This window comes from Diachasmimorpha longicaudata, chromosome 7, assembly GCF_034640455.1.
Source record: "Diachasmimorpha longicaudata isolate KC_UGA_2023 chromosome 7, iyDiaLong2, whole genome shotgun sequence".
Taxonomy (NCBI): Eukaryota; Metazoa; Arthropoda; class Insecta; order Hymenoptera; family Braconidae; genus Diachasmimorpha; species Diachasmimorpha longicaudata.
Window position 1 is genome coordinate 693,462 of NC_087231.1, and position 20,186 is coordinate 713,647.

At 38.1% G+C, this 20,186-nt stretch overlaps 1 protein-coding gene and 1 pseudogene across 10 annotated transcripts in view; both read left to right on the plus strand.

Moving 5' to 3' along the window:
- LOC135164261 (uncharacterized) overlaps positions 1–20,186 on the plus strand; it is a 59,965-nt gene that overhangs the window by 35,564 nt on the left and 4,215 nt on the right. For 7 of the 10 annotated variants that reach the window (XR_010299260.1, XM_064124434.1, XM_064124435.1 and 4 more), the window contains 2 exons: positions 8,897–9,149; positions 9,768–10,210. Coding sequence is in view for 9 of the 10 variants with exons in the window: in XM_064124434.1 (XP_063980504.1) it covers positions 8,897–9,149; positions 9,768–10,210 (696 nt within the window). In the remaining variant the exon portion in view is untranslated. Of the gene's footprint in view, positions 1–7,789; positions 9,150–9,767; positions 10,211–20,186 lie in introns of those variants that run through there. The other 3 variants (XM_064124436.1, XM_064124437.1, XM_064124438.1) reach the window with 3 other exon arrangements.
- On the plus strand, positions 5,636–7,185 carry LOC135164231 (uncharacterized; annotated as a pseudogene).

Below are 20,186 nucleotides of genomic sequence, written 5' to 3' on the forward strand. Positions count from 1 at the left end.
TGAAAACCTTCCTGAAAGCATTACCAGTAGAGCTCCTAGCCACCTTTAATACTCAACCAGCGAGCTATGAGAAAGCGTGGCAAAAATTAGTAAGGAGATACGAGGATCCAAGGTTAGTGGCTCAGACATTATTTAACAAGGTATTAGATCTACAGCATATCAGCAAGGCCACCGCAGGAAGCCTCGGATCCAGAGTCTCAACAGTGGTCGAGACCCTCGATCAACTAAAGGATGTGCCAGGACTAGCGGCAGAGAATATCACCGAGCAATTCTTCGCCCACATCCTGAGACGATCACTAGATGTGGACACGCTCAAGCAGTGGGAAGTTAAACTGGGAACTTCCAAGGACTTTTCTAGTCTACAAAAGTTTGTGGACTTCCTCGAGGCTTATGGGAGAGCCCTCAACGCCGGGGCTAGCCTCAAGGACAATCAGGAGAGCGGTCCAGCCAACAAGAAACTCATCACAACGATCAAGAGTGGATACACAGTCACTCAGCAACAATCAGAGAGCCACTGAACGGAGAAACTACTCCCTAAGACGAACTGTGCATACTGCAAGGGCAGGCACTTTATTGCATTGTGTCCACTGTTCAAGACGCTCATCCCAGTAAGGAGGAATTAGTTCGTCGTCAACAAGGAATTGTGCTTCACGTGTCTGGGTCCTCATCGTAAGCCGAAGTGCAAATCAACAAAGACGTGCCACGAGTGTAACGGGGATCATCATACACTCATCCACAACGGGAGCTCATGGACATGGAAATTTTGGGTCCAGGAAGAACTGCCAATTCACCATCAACATTCAGAGCTGTCAACAGAGCAACTCGAGTACGAGAAGCACTTTCAAGAAACCCACCGCAGAGATGAATCCGGACACTACATAGTGAGACTTCCATTGAGGACGTGATCAGCAGCGCTCGGCGATTTAAAAATTAAGGCCTCACGTCAGTTAAGATCAGTCATCATCAGGCTCAACAAGGATCAAGCATATGCCCAACTCTACAAGGAATTCATCAAGGAGTACGAGGAATTGGGATATATGACAAGAGCGTCAGAACTACCAGAACCATCAACAGCCTGTTATTTGCCGCATCACGGAGTTTTAAGAGAAAACGCCATCACAACAAAGCTGAGAGTTGTATTCAACGGCTCCAGCGCCAGTTCATCAGGTATGTTACTAAACGACATTGTATATCCTGGTGTTAAATTACAGATCAACGCGATGAACGTCTTAACCTGGATGAGAAGACACAAACTCGTCTTTGGGACGGACATCGTCAAGATGTTTGAACAGATCAAAGTGCATCAGGACGACTGGGATCTTAAAAGGATATTGCGGATCGATGACGATCAACAGCAGATCACGTTCCAGTTAACTACAATAACCTACGATCTCAATTGTTCACCCTGATTATCACTCAGAGTGCTCCAACAACTAGCAGAAGATGAAGGACACCGTTTTCCAGCAGCAGTCGAAGCAATCACGAGAGGTCGTTACGTCGACGATATATACGGAGGGTCCGACTCAGAAGAAGGCCTCAAAGGAAATAGCAGTACAGCTTCAGGGCCTATGCCAAGCAGGCGGTTTCGCTCTACAGAAGTGGAGTAGTAATTGTCCAGAAGCTCTTCATCAACTAGGCCTAAGAACAGAGAGCAGCCTGATTCAGTTTGAAGAATCAATAACGAAGGTACTTGGTTTGTGTTGGCACCCGTCAACCGACACATTCAGGTACAAATCAAGGAAATTCAACGCAGCTACCATCACCAAAAGAACAGTGTCATCGGAGATAGCTCAGATTTTCGATCCATTGGGATTCATCGCCCCAGTGGTAGTTCAAGGGAAAATTCTCCTGCAGGAGCCATGGAAGCTCAAGGTAAATTGGGATGATCCTCTTCCAGACGAATATAAAAACCGTTGGAGGACATTCCGAGGAGATCTCATCAACTTAGACAGAGTTACTGTACCCAGATGGATACAGTTATCATCGGAAACTGTCAACATCCAAATCCATGGTTTCGCAGATGCATCAACGGTAGCCATGAGTGCAGTGGTCTACATTAGAACGAGAATGATCAACGAGAAACCATCAACAACTCTAGTGTGTGCGAAAACAAAGGTCGCACCAATCAAACGGATGACCATACCCAGGCTAGAGCTCACAGCAGCTGTACTCTTAACCCAGCTAGTGGAATCAACATATGAGATGCTTCGACTAGACCAGAATCAGGTGGAAACTTACCTCTCGTCAGATTCATCAGTTACACTAGCCTGGATCAGAAGATGAGCCTCAAGATGCGATTTAATTTAATAATTCATTATTAAATTAAATCGCGAACCAGGAATTCAATTTTAATTATTAATTATCTTATGTCAAAATCGCGAAAATATCTTCGTTTATTAAATAATCGCGGATTTTTGTTTAAAATTGAACTCCAATTATTAAATAAACAAATGGATTTACGAGATCCCACCATAAGACATTTGTGGTAGGAAATTTGATTCTTTGCAAAAAATGTCTTGTGACAAAAGGCTGTAAATCCATTTATGTAGTTGATAATCAAGAAAACGCGTTTATTGCTCCGGATTCCGCGAAAATCGCGAGCGTTCCCCGGTGAATTGTGGCATTGATTGTTGATTGTGAATTATCTTAGTTAGAGGCTCTTTTACAGGATTTTGTCAAGAGACCTTGTTCGAGTTGGAGACGAGGATGCGGTGCCGATTTGGGATCAAAAATAAGAAAAAACACGAGACACGTTAACTGATGGGAGATGCACTTTATCATTTATTTTAAAGAATTTGCGGCGTAACCTCGCGTCTTTCGAGAAAATTTTGTCACAATAGAGTTTAATAATTTCAATTCACGCACTGCTGGTGATGTACTAATACAGTTATAGAGTTTTTAAAATACGCGATTGAAAATCTGAGGCTTTCTTGAGATGTTGAACTGAGAATAACTACAAACACTTGAACGTCTGTTGCTCGTCAACGTTGTAGATGTACTGGGGGTCAGAAACGTCCGTTGAGTAGAAGAATCTTAGTGCGTGGTGGGTTTCTCATCCCTCTATAGGGTGATTAGAAAAACTATTTGAATTGAGGTTTCTGGAATGTTCGAGAAATCTTCGCTGGAGAATTGGGTGATTTTTCCCTTTCTTTTAAACAGACTTACTATTTTGATTTTCCGGTGGGACGTGGTTGGGGGCTTGATTTTTTATGGAGAGTGTAATTAGAAACGTATTTGGTTTTCTTGGCGTTTATTAAAAAATAACTGGGTAATGATAATTATTGATGGATTGCAACCGATACACTGTTTGGTTTAATTGTCCGATTTTTGGGTTAATATAAAAATTGGTGAAATGAACCGCGGATTAATTAACACAAAAGACCACTGAACACTTGGATGTATGGATCGTTCCACATGAAGGTTGAGACAGATGTAACGAGTGGGTCAGCTAGTCTCGTCGGTGACCGGAGGTCAACCGAATTTGGCCGACGAGGCCGACGATTTAAATCTGAACACAGACCTTTCTTGTTGTAAATTACATTTACAATAAAAAAGATCTCTTGACAAAATACGGTAGGCCTACTGTATCATGAGATAATTAACATTTAAACAATTATCTCCGGAATGCCAACGGGAATGGCCGCGATTTTCAGAATTTTTCCCCCAAAAAACACGTTTTGACAATTATCGTTTTTAATCACCCCAGCGCCCCACCCCCCGAAAGGATTGTCTTGAAATATCTTTCCACCCCTCTCACTCTCACTCACTAGCGGAATGGAACGTCCGCCCGAGGAGAAGAGGAAGCACGCACACTGCTTACCCGCGGCACACGGACGGAGAGCCGCGCAATGCTCGCGCCCCATTGGCCGTTCTTTTCACCCCCATATCTCTGCAGGGGTGCGTCTGAGCGAAAAGTGGAAAAGGACTTTTCGGCTCAGAATCACCCCCTGTTTGGGGAGTTTCTAATCTATAGGGGTGGATGTGGGAGGAATTTGTGAGGAATAATCCACTGGATGGTAATTGAATGGTGTGAAAAAACAGTCTATTAAGATTTGAGGGTTTTATAAAAGTTTAATTGGGGCCACGTGCCGCCAAAGTCAATATCTTTACACAAATTCACTCAATAAACCGTTGATGTGCAATGTATCCCTACTAGAATTTACCCATGGCATGCCGAATCTAAGCTCCAGCGAATATGGTGCGAGTATTGTTTTTCGTTAGGTATACCGGATGAGGTATGCCTCATCTGGACCATTAGAGGGGCCAGTTAAGGCATGTCCTATTGGCTTTAACCTAACCTCCACCGAATCCGGTGCGACTCTTGTTTTTCGCTAGACATGCCACAGATGAGGTATGCCTCATCTGGGCCTTAGACAAGCCAGATAAGGTATACCATATTGGGTATAACCTAACCTCCACCGAATTCGGCGCGAATCTTATTTTTCGATAGGCATGCCGGATGAGATATGCCTCATCTGAGCCTTAAAAGAGCCAGATAAGGGTCCATTTGCTATGCCTAATAGTAATAAATTTGGTTTATAGTAATGCTTCTATAGACGTAAAGCTATCGAAAATATTAATGGAAGATCGATGATATAAAATCATACAATTTTTTACCAATTGGCTCGAATTTTCTATCAAATTAGTTGATGTGTAGACTCTCTCAAAAATTATTAATTTTTTAATTACATGGAATTTATAGATAGAACCATAGTTCTGACTGAGGAGATACTTTTATTGCTAACATTTCTTTTTAATATTAAAGTCAAATGGTTAGTCATGAGGAAGCACCTCAACTTCAAGCAGTCTTACATGAACAATTGTTGAACTGGCTTGACTGGCACCTCTATCATTCACTATGTGTGGACGGTGATATCAAATATCGTATTATCAGTTCAGAAAAGGTGGCAATTATTGAGTTGCGACATAATATTTGTGTGAACTCTTACTCTTCTTTTCATTTCATTATCCCAAAATGGAGTTGAATAACATTAAATCTCAACGAATACGCGAGCTGGCTCGATTACGAATGAGTGAACGCCGAAAAGTTCAAAAGGATCATGCCAGTGCGAATCAGAGGAGACTTGATAAAGAGTTGATAGATGACTTATTAAGTGATGAGGAATCAAATGAATCGAATGGATTATTTGCGGATAATGTCGAATTGGATTCTTCAAACATAACCTCCAAGCGAATTGCAGGTATTCATTCTGATGAGGGGATAAGTCACAGAAAGAGCAGAAGTGTCAGTGAAACAAGTGATAATTTTGAGATAGAAAACGAAGACAGGAGTGATTGTGAAAATTTGGCTGAAAATTTCTATGACTGTGAAGAACGGGATGACAGGTTGGAGAGATCCATTGGCAGCGAAAATGATGTTTGGGAGGCCAGTGTCGCAGAGGAAGATTTTTCAGATTTCGATGATGAAATCGAAGCACCTGAAATTGATGAACTTCGTGAATGGTCTCTTCAAGTTCCACCACTTCCTCACACTCGAGTGGATGGTTTACTGAAAATTTTGCGAAAAAGATTATTGCCTACACTGCCAGCTTGCTCCAAGGTTTTTCTTGATACAACAAATGCTGAATATCAGATTCAAAAATATGTTGACAGTGAATTTGTTTATTTTGGAGTGGCCAAAACGCTGATTAAAACTATTAATCCTTATTTCCATGGAACCAATGTACTTCATCTTATAATTAATGTTGATGGTATGCAATTGTTTCGGTCAAGCACTCGGCAATTTTGGCCGATACTGTGCCAAGTTTTCTCTGAAGAGACAGAATATGAACCTTTTCCTGTTGCCATTTATTCGGGAAATAAAAAACCAACTGACGTGGGAGAGTTTTTGAAAAATTTTATCGAGGAACTCGAGGAATTGCATACAAATGGATTACTGGTAAATGACCGAGTATTCAAAATTTGCCTCAAAGCATTTGTCTGTGACACGCCTGCTCGTGCCTTTTTGAAACAAATCAAAGGACATGGAGCATATTGGGGTTGCGAGAGGTGCACTGTGAAGGGAGACTATGAGCAGCATCGAGTTATCTACGTTGATGTTGATGCTGAAGAAAGGACTGACACATCGTTCCGAGAGCAACTGAATCCTGAGCATCACACCGGCATCTCTCCTTTACTGAAGATTAAACCTGCTGTGAACATGATCGATATGTTCGTCCTCGATTTCATGCATCTATTATGTTTAGGTGTGATGAAAAAGCTGTTAAATTATTGGATTTCTGGAAAACAATCAAAAACGAAGTTAAGCCAACAAACACAATTGCTTTTGTCTAAATTACTAACTAACTTACAATCACAGATACCTGCTGAATTCCAAAGAACCACTAGATCTTTGACAAATTTTGAACTTTTTAAGGCGGTGGAGTTCAAATTTATTCTTCTCTATGCTGGACCAGTGATCTTTCGAAAGATATTATCTGACAAAGTTTTTAAACATTTCTTACTACTGCATGCAGCATGTAGAGTTTTGTGTTCGAAGGAAGAGGCTCTAAAAACTGGGAATGTGCAAAAATTTACCACAGAAAATTTGTTGAATTAGCATCAAAATTATACGGAAAGACTATTTTAATTGGAAATATTCATAATCTTATACATTTAGCTGATGACGTCAAAAACATGGAATGTCCCCTCTACCACATTTCAGCATCCCCTTTCGAGAATGCACTTGGCAAAATTGAAAAGCTCCTTCGAACAGGTAACAGACCTCTTGCCCAAGTATGTCGTCGATTGCATGAGTTATTTTTTGCTAGATCTCCAAAGCTTTCAACTCCATCTTCTTCGATAAAAATATTGAAGAGTCTCTGTGCCGATTCAAATGGGAAAATTATTATTAAGCGTTTAATGTACAAAGGAATTATTCTTACACCCACAGCTCCCAATAATACAGTACTTTTAAACACTGGAATACTTTTAGCAATTAATGAAATTTATCTTCTACCCAATGAGACATTTGAGAATATTGAAATTCGTGGAATTCAGCTGGTTAAAATAAAATCCATATTCACGTATCCTTGTGATTCTGCCGATTTAAATATGTGGTGTGTTAGTAAAAAGAAAGGAAAGCTGTTAACACGAAAATTGAATTGTGTCTTACAAAAAATGGTTACTCTAGAAATGAGTGATAAAGAAGAAAAGATCTATACAATGCCATTACTGCATATATAATTTCCAAGCATATGGCTCTTAAATGATCCATCATTGATCATTTTCAATTATATGCTTTGAATAAACTTAATGAAATATTGAAATTCGCGTTTTTACTTCGACTTCCACGTTGGGTTATTATTATTTTTCATTCACAAAGGATACTGCACTAACACCTTGGACTTCACTCTCATGCCAATGAAAGCAAGTCTTGTAACCGTGTACTAAAATACATCTTTGAATCCATGGGTTAATTAACTCTGGTTTTCATTTTTTATCTTCATTCAGGTTCCACACCGTTTTTCAATAAATTGAATTTAACGCATGTGAAATGAATTTCCTATTTGAGAGCGCTGTTATTTCCTCCGAAAAATGGAATAAGTATTACTTTCTTTAAGGATAGTTGATTGCATAAACGCATCAGAACATTTATTCTGATCCTGTGGTGAAAAGTTTCACGCCTGATCGCGGAATCTCTTGGGTTATCATTTAAACAAGGTGTTTAGTTGAGGAACGTGATTTTGGGTGGTCGGGCCTCGGAAAAATTGGGATTGGTGTAGTGAGATGCAGTTGAAGACACACGACACTAAGTTATAAAAACTTCGTATGTTTATTGTCACTAATTGTAAAAAACTATACAAGTTTCACAAAGTTCGTTGGGTTTCACCCGTGTGAAATCGTTGAAATCGTTGAGAGTTGGGGTGCAAGAAATAACGTTGAGAGTCGTTGAATATTCCGAAAAGATCGAAATAAGTTGACTGATACGTTGAATGTACGTTGAAAGACAGGAATAAGTTGACTGATCCGTTGAATGTACGTTGAAAGACTGATTTGGGGGGGGGGTCTCAAGTTCGTGACCGAGACCGATGAACAGTGACCCGATGAACCCCGGAAGTATCCGAAATTCATCGAACACTTGTCGTTGAGTTGGGGGGCGTTTTTTAGGGATAGTTTAAACACAAGGTAATTATGAAGTCGATCAATTTCTATCGAATAATATTGCTTGATATCAATTGATTTTTTGTAAAAAACAAAATATTGATATTTATACTTTTGACGGTGAGCTTAGTTGTATACGCAATCTGCTGTAAAAAGCGTGTAATTTTTTCCAATTGTCATAATTTGTTTTTCAACTAGAATATATTGGTTCAAGTGGTCCATGATTATTAATCCGAATGATAATAAATGGGAAATAATTGGTAAAACTGAAAAAAGTTCGATGAATCGATTCATCCATTGATTTTCATAACCTCAAGATGGCCAACATTGACAGGGCGTCATGGCACCCAACTGAGTTTCAGTGTTATGCCGGTTGTGATGCAACGTACTCTTCACCGGCATTCTGCATCTACAATTGCATGTTTCATTATTTTTACTGCCTAAATGTTATTCGCGAGTGTAATAATCGATTAATTAATTACCCGGTTCGTTCATAACTTCACCAAAAAAGGTTCGTTGTCATGTGAATCATTTATATTGGTCTAATAGAAGGATTGTGATCTGCATAAAATTGTGAATCAGTGAACCACTGGAAGATTTACCTATCTCTCAAAAATATCAGAGAAGACCGTTTTTTGTAACCTTTAAATTTTCTCATTAGTAAACTATATTGAAAGTCATAAAGTCACAACGTTTGATAGACCAAAATTACGTATTGTATACGTAGGCCAACCTAACCTGCAATGTTTCTGTGTTCATTTACGCATAATAACATCTTATTTTGCATATTTAGATGAATGTTTCAATATCTCCAAAATACAAGTGTGTAATTTTTCCTCGAGACAAAGGATGTCTTAAAAGCATCGACGGTGTGCCATTCAAGTGGATTTTTTACGATCCTAGCATTGACAAGTTATTCTCATGTTACCCTGAGATAGATATTAATGATCGTAAGAAATACGAAGAATTTCAACAAATGGTAAAAAATAATGAAGGTCCCAACAAATCTTGGCCTGTCCATGAGGTCGAAATCCGAGGAGTAGCAGGTAAATAAATTGTAAATTGTTTTTGCACTCAAAAATAAAAAAAAAAGATGCATCTAATCCAATTTCAGCAATTTAAAATTTTCCATAACAATCACCGTCACCTTCCAGATGTTGGGTGATTTTTTACTTGACCTCTAATTTTATGGTTAAAAATTGAGTTTGAATTTTTCAAAAAATAAGTCTTCTCTTCCACCGTAGAGAATAATATTGTTTAATTGTAAATAGATATGAACAGATATGGTCTTCATATATTGGCACACCACGAAAAGTAATTAAGGAAAACAAAATTTAATTTATACAAAATAAAATCTTCATTGATGCGATTTTCTATCGTGAAATATATACTAATGGTGTAGAATCATATTGACATTGTTCCTAAAAAAAACTGAGAGAACATTGGACTGATCGATTTCGTCTTAAAAAAATTATTTCCTAACAAATGAAAACCATTCTTGTCAATATCGATTTCGACATAGAAAATATAAAAAATATAATTTTCTATGATGGAAGGTAAAAATGATTGTTAAAACTTCAATCTTGATTCCCAGCTGTAAAACCAATTGTTAGCTCTAGAAAACGTTGTTCGCCAGAAATAATGGTGTTACTTGTCTTTATTAGATACTTATGATGAACTTGAGGAGAAGTTAAGGATCCTAGGCCAGAAAAGCTTTGCTTTCTCATCAGACACCGATGTTTCTCTCAAAGAGAGGGGACTTCTTGAAAGAGAAAAATATAAATGCCGAACAGTGAAAAATAATGCTGCGGAAATGTCCCAATTGTTTGAGGATGCACGACAGAGTCTCAAGAAGCAAAAAAGTTCATCAAGAGTCCAATGCAAGGATGCTGCTATACGTAAAACTCTATCAAAGCAGCAAAACGGCAACGATTTTATGCATAAATCTGATTCAGAAAAATCTGTTTCATCTGCTGATGGGAGCACAACGTTGTTTTCGGTCTCCCCAACAACACTTCAATTAAATAAAACGTCAAAACGTCGATCAACAATCTTAAATACTTCTTCAGAGACATCTCCCCAGCTTCCACAAAAAAAAAAAAAAAAGGTGAGAATCTCGAACGTCATGAGTCTAAAAAATCCCACAAAAATCAAAAATAATTTTTGAAAAAAATGGCCAAGTCCACGTTTCAATGCATTGTTTTGCACGGTTTCGTTAATTTCACTGGTTTCAAAAAATGCTAAAAATCCAAAAAAAAGCCAAGCTTGTATAAATACACTGCCTTATTTACAAAACCACAATTCTGAATACAACGTTTATGCCAATAACGCCTGATATTTGGTCGAAAAAAAAATGTTCAAAAAAAACGCCGCGACCAACGTACTTGGCGCGGTTGTTCCTACTAACGAGGATTCAGCTTAGGAGGTTGTTTACCCTGAAGCATACTTCAGGATCAGGAACTATATTGCCACAGGAGGTGTTTGCAGATTATGAGATAATATGTGTTTTATTCCAATCAGTTAGAATCCTTCCATGGCGTAAGCTCAGAGCTGCCCAATAGTGCAACCCTGGAATTAGGGGAATTTTTAACTTATACCATTGGATGATCTGGCATCCACAGATCAATAAGTCTGGCACAGTAAGGCAGCAATGATGTTTTTGTCCAGGGACACTTCCTGCACTCAATCCTCTGATGTAGGACCTATACCTACCGTGAATATCAGTTCGCATCTGATGGGGTTTTTTACAAACCGCGCCAAGTACGTTGGTCGCGGCGTTTTTTTTGAACATTTTTTTTTCGACCAAATATCAGGCGTTATTGGCCTAAACGTTGTATTCAGAATTGTGGTTTTGTAAATAAGGCAGTGTATTTATACAAGCTTGGCTTTTTTTTTGGATTGTTAGCATTTTTTGAAACCAGTGAAATTAACGAAACCGTGCAAAACAATGCATTGAAACGTGGACTTGGCCATTTTTTTCAAAAATTATTTTTGATTTTTGTGGGATTTCAATCATTTTTCCAAACCCAGAGAAGTAAACTTCTAGCATCTATTCTACCAGACTAAGTTACGTATCACACGACTCAGGTCATAAAAAAAGACTTCAGATAATATGACACCTTATTTGGATTTACTTTGCTCTAGAAACAGCAGATAAATGTCCTTCGAGTTTCTTGGCCATCTTATTTTGTCAATGGTCAAATCATCAACATGTATCCACTCACTCTTGTGACCTTTCAAAACACCACTATAATGGTCTTTCTCTTGGATTTCACCATGTAAAACAGCACTATTGACGTAATACGCCTTCTCACAAACATTAAGTGTAGTTGTTGGAATGGCTTTCAGCTTCCATTTGCTGGTCTTCTGTCTCAACTTTTTACTATTGAATGAAAAAATATTCAATTTAATAATCAATACTCCATTTGTACTAGTAATCTTAGTTTTTTTCCAAACTTCTGTCATTTTCCCACAATTATCACAATATTCAAGGATGTCATGCCATTTCGCCAACGATTTTTCCAATAAATCATTTAAAGAGACAGGTTCTTTCACGCCATCCACACATAAACTTATCACCACATGAGTCTCTTTATAAGTTTTCGTATAATCACATACTTTACATCGATTGAGATGCATCACTTCGTGTTGCATATTTTTCTGAAATTGGATTATTTTTGAACATAAATTCTCCAGGAATATCACTGGATCTTCCTCCAAATTCTCCGAATTCTGACGAAATCGACTACCAGCCAATCCTATGATGGTAACAGCACTCAATGGTTTCGACCCTTCTTTATATTCTCGATGAAGTTCATTCATCACTGTACGTTCATCATCAGGTGTCAGTAACAATGCTTGGCATAATATTGAGGAGTGAAATATGCATTGAATGATTGTATTTGCGTAAGTAGACCCGCCACTATAATTGCATAGGCCGCGAACAGATAGAATACTACTCCAAGTTTTTTTTGGGAGTTGTGTTTCGGCTATGGATCCACTTTCGAAAGCCCATTGGATATCCCATACCTTGTGCCAGTATTTATCGGGCAGTGAAATTTGTCCCAATTCAGGTCTATATTGCGCTCTAAGTCTATTATATTCATCAATCGCTGAGATCGATGCCTTGGCAGAAGATGGATCAAAGTTGATTAGATGAACACCTTTTAGAGTAGTTACTCTTGAAAGCGCAACGTAAGTTTGACCACAAGAGAATATTGTTTGTCCTATATCCATAACAGCATTGCGTAAACTCAAACCCTGGCTTTTATGTATTGTAATTCCATAGCTCAGACAAATTGGAAACTGTCGTCTCGAAATAAATGCACCGTTCATGATTTCAAATTTTACCTCTGAACGTTCAATTGCATATTCTTGCCCAGATTCCAATTTTATGGTGATAGAGTTGATGTATTCCTTTGCTTTCACAATGGATTGGGTGATAGATGTTACAACACCAATTGTTCCATTGACTAAACCGATGGTCACATCAATGTTTCGTCTTAACATGATTCGGGCTCCAATTTTGATAGTTATGACTTTTGCTAATCCAGCAGATGAACGGTCGTCCTCTTCTGCCTTGTCCATAATTTTCATGGCTTTCTTCCTCAGACGGAAGTCGCGACAGTCGACTGAGTCTTCAGAGATAAGTACTATCTCTTCTGTATGAATTTCTTCCAACATTATGGTATTCAAACATTCGCATTGTTTACGTGTTGCTAGTAAACACACCGCGTCTGTTGGCAAATTTCTTATATACAAAGCTAGAAGATGGATGCGATTCGAAGTTTTCGATGAGCTGAAATCAAGTTTCTGCGTTTCCAATAATGCGACGTCTTCAGCTGTCATACTACCAACCCTTAAACGTGATAGAAGATTTCCGTAGACTTTATCTTTTTGCTGACGCATATTGATTGTCAGTTCATCATAGCTGAATAAATCGACCCAAAGATTAACGCTACACATAGATCCTAACCGTTTTTCGACCTCATTTAATGGGATTTTCATATATGGTGGATCTTGACGAACAGGGGGTAGTTGTAACAAATCTCCGAACACAAGAATATGTTTTTTACCGAACCATCCATCAGTCTGTTCGAATGTATCAAATATTTCCATGAGTCGTTGGTTGATGTACATCAAGGTAGTATTGGACACCATTGATATTTCATCGATGATGATGAGCTTGACGTCTCGCATCTGTTCACGCATTAATTTCAATAAATCATCCGATAATTGCTTATATCTTGGGGTATCACCATGTTCTACTGGAAGTTGAAAGTATCTATGAATAGTCAATCCATTGATATTGTAAGCTGCAATACCTGTGGGAGTTGTAACTGCAGTCTGTCCATTCAACTCTTTAGCGATCCACGTTCGAATGACCTCGATTAAGAAACTCTTACCTGTGCCACCTTCACCACTGATATAAAGGCGTAATATTTCCTCCTTGGAAGACAAAATATGTTTCACTTTTTCAAATATCCTCTTTTGATCAATATTCATTTGGGATGTCATCGCACGCAAATCTACACTCTTTGTTACTTTTTCATCAATATCATGGAATTCTTTCATAGCCATTTTGCCTTCCTTTGGATCATTCCCAGCTTGTACGCTCGGTGATTGCATTATCTCGTCATTAGATTTTTCCAGTTCATTACGAATTTTCTCGGAAATATATTCTATTCCTCTTCGAAAATCTTCCATTTGTTTAGAATATTCACAAGCCTCTCTCAGAGACTCTTTTTCATTTTCAAATGCATCAGTATAAGTCGCAAAGCCTCTTTTCAACTCGTCTGTATCTCTCCATGGTTTGAACAGGAGTAATAGCGCGAAGAAATATTTTTCAGGTTCAGTAGTGATATCGTTTCGCCAGTGATTGATTAAATAACCTCGTTCCCGTCTTTTCAAGAATAACGAAGAATCCAGAGTGTAATATTCCACACCTTTAGCTTTCGGTTTTAATCTGACTAGGTCATACCACTTGCAAAATTCGTAAAGACTTACAGACTCGAGTTCTTTTGGTCGTTTGGGATAATGATCATCAATCAATGATGGACAAAATATATCTGTAGATTCTTTGTCCAGCTTAGCGATTTCATCGTGAACTTTTACTTTTCGATTCCGGACCATCCTCACATCCAACCATTTAATAGTTGTGTTAGAGTCTGTTCCGTATAAAGAAATCGATAACAGCGTATCGGACGCTTCAAGAGCTCCGATTTCTCGATTGTGGAGAGCACGCATTCCAATATTCCATAATTTTTGCCTTACAGTTTTCGTTGACGCTGCTTCCTTTATAACTGTTGACGACTTCGAGACTTCATATTTCGTTGAATATTTCGTGCAGTATTGTGTCAAGAGTGATGATGATTCTCCAATGAACTGGATATCCATATTTCCTTCCCATGCTATGAGAATAGCAGGGTTGTAATCATTGGTGTTAATTTCTGTTTCGGTTCGGGGAAGATCATAAAATCTCGACTTGGTTTTGAGCCTTTTTCTTCCAGCAATTGAAATGGCAGGATCCCGGAGGATGAATGTGTCGGTTACAGGGCGAGGAAAACCAAACCGACATTTCTTTGTTATTTTCCCAGACTTTTCGTTTCGCGTGCGTAAGCAATAACTGTTATGTTTATGATTTTGATGTGTGATAACTCGGCGATTTAAAGTCGGTGAAATTTTGGGATTAGGCGTTTTACAAGTCACATATTTCATAATAAATTCTGCCACTTCTTCATTCGAATTAATCCTAACAATTGGTGCGTTTTTCACTCACACTAATAAGTGGAAATGCTGAATACCTCGTCCTTGATATTCTCTTCGCCAAAAATAATGCTCAATTTCACCGATAGGATGACTATCTGATTGTAGGAAATCGAGTAAAGCGTGGAATTTCATATCAAGGAATCGAGACACTGAAACGGGGTCCGCTGCAATGACTTAGCCATCAGAGAATTTGTCTAAATACGGCGTATTGATTCTGCGGAGATATAAGACTAAATCTTTCCAATGCCATTCTGCAGGGCTAATTGTGAAAAACCATGTAGCAGGTCCATAGTGCCTAGCCATGCACTTCAAATTATTTCGGGGCTTTCGCCAGTATTGTTCAGAATTACGAAGCCGTTCGAAAATTGTATTCATGTTCCCTTCTACATCTCCAGTTTGTATTCCCTCAAGATAGCGTCCAGCCGTATATTTTTGCCGTGGATTTGTCACGTGCAATGTGTGATAGATACCACTGTTGATTTGCCTTATATTAGTGTTATTCAAAAGATAGAACAAATACTGTTGATTCAAACGGAAACGTGCTATCCTCGAGCAAAGACGCATTTTTATATACTCCTGATCCGTAAGAGGGGTGTTACGTTCTTCCCATTGCCCATTTTGACCATATGGGTATAAATCTGGGAAACAGAGTAAATCTAACTGTTGCATATTATAATTCAGTGGTACGTCTCGTACTTTTTTCATTTGATATAAATTACATGCAGTAGCATTTACTCTTTTGTCATGCATAGGATAAATTGTGTATTGTTCAAAACGTGACGTACGATCCAAAATTTGAGTTAACATGGGAGATACATGAGCACTCTTTTTATCGAGGGATGATGGTGATTGAACACAACTTTCATCTTTTTTTTGAATATCATCACTGAAAGAGTGAGATGTTCTCTCATTGATCACATCAAGACCTTCTCCGTGTATTGCTGTTGAGTTTTCTTTCGGTTCTCCTCTATTCGTTGTTGGGGGGAAACGCCCTTCATTTTTAGCATTATCCTCTGCTTCGCCTTCGTTACCTACAGCGTCGGATTGAATTTCCCAATCATCTTCTGTATCACTTTCTCCTGACTCAATTGGATACTCAACATCATCAGCTATTAAGAATTCCATCAAATTTTGAGCTGATTCAGGCAATTTAATATTTGCGTAGAGCGGATTATTACGTTGTAACCATTTGAGGGCTGTGTATATTTTCTCCAGATTGACTAGGTTTTGCCAAACGACCTTAGCTTTGTTAGGGATTCCTCTAATTAAAATGTGTAGTTGGTGATCTTTATTAATCGGATCAGTTGTTGAAGCTATTTTCCCCAAAGTTTCTGAAATTGGTAACGGTAAGTGAAATGTTTGACCCACCAATTTTTGGACTCGCATGGAATGTGGTATGTTTCTTTTTGAAATGGTTCCCGCTCTTTGTATAACTTGAAATACCTTCGCTCTCTGGATGAGTATTCTCTCGTAATCATTCAAATTCTTGATTTCATCTGGAACATCACCGACATTAGTATTGTTAAATATACAAATTGGTGGTAGTTTATTCTTACGCAATTTTGCTAAACAATAATCACATATAAAGTCGCTCGAGAAATACGTATGCTCTTTCACAAAATTTTGTAAGTCTTCCCAATACTTCGATGGGATTGGACTATGTAATCTATTGATCACTCTAACGGAAGATTTTGAGTGCAGTTTCTGACACGACATACAAGCGTATTCAGCCATACCTCGCACGTTCAGGGCTAGGAAAGCACTTTTATGCTTGGACTGTATTTCATCTTCATCTAAATCATCGATCCCTGTCGAACGTGGGTCAAAGGATTGGCCTGATTTTTTCATCTCATTTGAGATCTGTCTCAATTTAGCTAAGTTCATTGAATCCAAAGCATCATCTAAATCTTCTACCTTTTTAAATGTTTCATCGAGTTTATACAGGAGTCTTTTAAGATTTCTCACACTTGGAAAGTGGGATGATAGCATTTCCAAAGAAGACAATAAAGAGTCACATGGATTTTGTTCAAGATAACAATGGGCTGAATGTCCTAACTTGTCTTCTGAATGTTTTGGAAAGCAACTTTTTAAAAATTCTCTGAATTACGGAATTTTTGCGCTGCCAAAGTTTCAAGAAACTTTTGGTAATCTCCCAGTAAGCTTTCACTCTGCTGTACTTTACAATACTCATTGCATACCCATTGTATATATTTTCTTCTATTTCTCATCAGGGGTAATATATTCATTGCCTGTCCCTTCGAATTCATTTCAATTTTGAATTTCTTAGGGATTTGAAACACATAAATCATTTCGGAAAAGAAGGATTCTGTCGATGCTGTATGCCTCGATTTTCCGCAAAGATCAACTATTTTATTTCCATTTTTATTACCATTCGTCTGAGTAAGATGATGATCTGCATTTTTTCGAAGTGTATCCGCCCAATGATTCAAATTCTTCAAGTAATTCTTTCGTTGTTCTACACACCATTTTATTATCCTTTGAGCTTCTAGCTTACTTTCAGCATGAACAGTTCCCTCCATTTCGCTGATTATCTTTGTCAATTCTTCTACGCATTGCTCAGAACAGACTTTAGTTGGAATTGTTTCCGGCTTCGCTTTGCGATCCATACAAGTACCTTTCTTTACAATAAATGAAATTTGAGATTTTTTCGTGGTTTTTTCGGACACTTTCCTATGCTTTTCATTGAATGTAACTTTTCTTGGCTTCAAATCGATGAGATTTCTGCGTTCTTCTTTGCTCGAATGTTCTCTTAGAGAAATATCATTCTTCTCAACTGTTGCCAGTCCGGCAATCTCTTTAGATTTATTCCTATCCACATCATGCAGTAATGACTGAGAACCTATTTCTCTACATGGCATGTCTAATTGAATGTGTGTAGAGTACTCGCCTAAATCATTTATTCTCTCTTCATCTATATGTGAAGGTGAAGATAGATTCTTCGCCCTCACGCTCTGAACACAATCAGTAATATTTAAAGTCTTTTTGTCCCTACAGCTACGTACTTGATATGCCTTCCGTTCTTTTTGTTGAATTTGATGTAACGATAAGAATGTCGGTGGATTGGAATTGGACGTATGAGGAAATTGGGTGATCTTCATTGCCTGAAACATATTGATCAGGTGGTCACGCATTAGTGAGTAATCATACCTGATATACTCCGGTTTTTGCCTAAATAATAACGATACTGCAAACGCTATGGCAAATACACCACAGTCAACATGATTCAATTGATTTTGTACTGATATGAATCGTACAGAATTATTCGAGATACTGAAGAAAGGATAAAGAGAGCGCAGAAATTTTTCGTGATCGTGATGCAATGAGCGCCGGTTCAATGAGTCATAGATAAAAATATCCCTACCATCATACCAAGAACACACCCAATGTCCATACTCTCCTTTCTGGAAATTATCATTACTATATAGAATCTGAATATTTTTCTGTGCAGGAAGTATGGGTGCAATTCGCTCGGGCCTCTGCAAAAATAATGTATCTTGATGACAATAATCGGAAGCATTTGATAGCAATTTCCCAAAAAATTCCATGTGTTCACTTGTGAGTTGTTCAGATCTACGAATTATCGCAATCCACTCGAGACCAAGCGGAGAAACCGGTACTTGGCACCCTTTCGTGGCCCGGCGACGTTTTTTTATTGGGGGTTCTTGGTCTTTGGACTTTCCAAATGACGTTTCATTGAAAACGCGTTTAGATTGACATACGTCAATGAAACGCCCATTGCTCACGTTATTGCCATTATCAACCTCCATCGCGGCTGATTGGTTTTTCTGTCCTTGCAAACGACTATCAGCGGTTTGATTTTGGTCGATATATTGCGGAAGATTCTGATCATCCTTTACCATGGTTTGCTGGTCATTCGCCTGCAGATTTTCTTTATCTTCTTCTAGAAGTGATGCGAATTCTTTTTCTCCATTTGTGGATATTGGTCGGTTTTTTTGGTGTGGCCCCAATTCGCACCGAAGAATCCCTGAGAACTGGGAACTCGGAGATTTTGCAACTATCAAAAATGCGCAATAAATGCGCTCGCATTCTCAACGCATCATATTTTATCGTTCCAGGGTCTTTGCCGAACGCAATCGATACGGCAAAAGCTATTGCAAAAAGTCCACAGTCATCCATATTTTGTTGTTGTTGAACTGCACAGAACTTTACGCCCAGTATATCCATTGGGTAAAATGGGTATAGGGCTTTTAAATACTCAATATGTTTTGGGTCAAGTTTGCGTCTATTATCGGAATCATAAATATAGATAGAATTTCCGTCATAATACGTACAAATCCAGTGCCCATTACGCATTTCTCCGGCGTCTTTATCTGAAAAATTTCCACTCATACTATGCAACAAATGTACGTGTTTCTTACAGGAATTGATCGGTTCCATAAGACCAGGTAGCTGGAATTTCCAAGATTCTCGAAATTCAAATTGGAATTGCTGATGAAGTAATTGCGCAAAGTAATCAATCTCATCATCAGATAACCAACCTTCTCGTCCCCTTGTTAATATTAAATTGCGATTGAACAAAGGCATGATTGAATGAACTACAACAATTAGGTCTCAAGATTTATTCAATTTATTCAATTTATTCAGTCACGCTTGGTGAATGAAATTGTACACACTTAACAATAATACTACCGCACATTAACATATAATGAATATAATAAACACAGCTTGTGAATAGCTGAAAATATTATAGCAACAGCTGTATTCAGCTGAGGGAGACAGCTTACGAAAGCTGAATAAAAAATAATAACAGCTTAGAGAAGCTGAAAATACAGCTTGTGAAAAGCTGAAAATTAGAGGACCAACAGCTAAAAGGAGGTGAATATGTCAACGACACAGCTGAGAAATAGCTGAACAAACCGTACAGCTGCTTAAAAGCTGACACGAGCTAAGAAAAAGCTGGAAGTTGAGAACAAAATAGGCAGGACTTGCTCTTTGGAAAGACTGCCAAGAAGAAAATAACAATTTACTATTTACTAAAACAATAAAATAAAACAGAGAATAAAAGAACAATTTACTACTTACTAAAAAAATAAAATAAAATAATAAATTAAAGGAAAGCAGAAAAGTAAGAATGAGAAAAAAAAGAATAAATAAGAAAAACGCGAAATAGTAGAAGATTTAATAAGAAAAAACTGAAAGAATGACAAAATCAAAAGAAGAATTCGAGAATAAAATACTATGGCTGATAAAAAAAGAAAGATAGTTAATACAAAAGATAGGTTAGGAACCTGAAACGCTTCGGCTGGAGATAGAAGTCGTCACCAGATCACCTA